We start from the raw sequence: 602 nt of genomic DNA, 5'->3' as shown, positions 1-602 counted from the left end.
CCAAGACAAGCCCGGTCCTGCTCCGGGGTTGTCCTGAAGCGGCCCCCCCTCTCACCTTCCTGGCCTCTCCGCAGGGCTAGCGCTCGGAGGAGCTCTCTGGACCAGCGGCGGCTTCTGCAGGCAGAAAAAGCCGGTTCCGATTGGGCGTGAGAGGACCGTGCCGAGCGGGGGCTGGGGGGAGGAGGAGGAGGAGGCGGAGAGGAAGAGAGTTGGGCTTGCAGCGATTAAATGTAAACCCGGGCGGGCAGAAAGACCCGCTCCGGTAAGTTGATCGCCCCCACGCCTCCCTGCCTGGCGAAGGGCTGCCTCGGCGGGACTCGGCTCGGCTCGCCCCGGGACCGGATGAATTCGCCCAAGGACCGTGCCCAGCCCAGGGAGACGCGCCCTCTTCCTTCCCTTCCTCGGATGGCTGTCACGTTTGGGGCGAACGGCGTGCCCTAGCGATGGAAACGAGTATGAAGAAGTTCACGGTGCGCAGGTTTTTCTCGGTCTACCTCCGCAAGAAATCGCGCTCCAAGAGCTCCAGCCTCGGGCGCTTTGAGGTAAATGCTGGCCGGGGCTGTGACTTCGCTGGGGGACTGACAGATCCTCGAGGGGGGGGG

The 602-nt window shown here is 65.4% G+C and overlaps 1 protein-coding gene across 1 annotated transcript in view; it reads left to right on the top strand.

Moving 5' to 3' along the window:
• Positions 1–443: 443 nt before the first annotated feature.
• RPS6KA2 (ribosomal protein S6 kinase A2) overlaps positions 444–602 on the top strand; it is a 142,392-nt gene continuing 142,233 nt past the window's right edge. The window contains exon 1 of the mRNA XM_015818361.1: positions 444–542. Coding sequence (XP_015673847.1) covers positions 444–542 — 99 coding nt within the window. The remainder of the gene's footprint in view (positions 543–602) is intronic.

This window comes from Protobothrops mucrosquamatus, unplaced genomic scaffold (assembly GCF_001527695.2).
Source record: "Protobothrops mucrosquamatus isolate PMUCROS unplaced genomic scaffold, P.Mucros_1.0 scaffold_135, whole genome shotgun sequence".
Lineage (NCBI taxonomy): Eukaryota > Metazoa > Chordata > Lepidosauria > Squamata > Viperidae > Protobothrops > Protobothrops mucrosquamatus.
The sequence above is the reverse complement of the archived record's forward strand: the minus strand, read 5'-3'. Positions and strand labels throughout refer to the sequence as shown.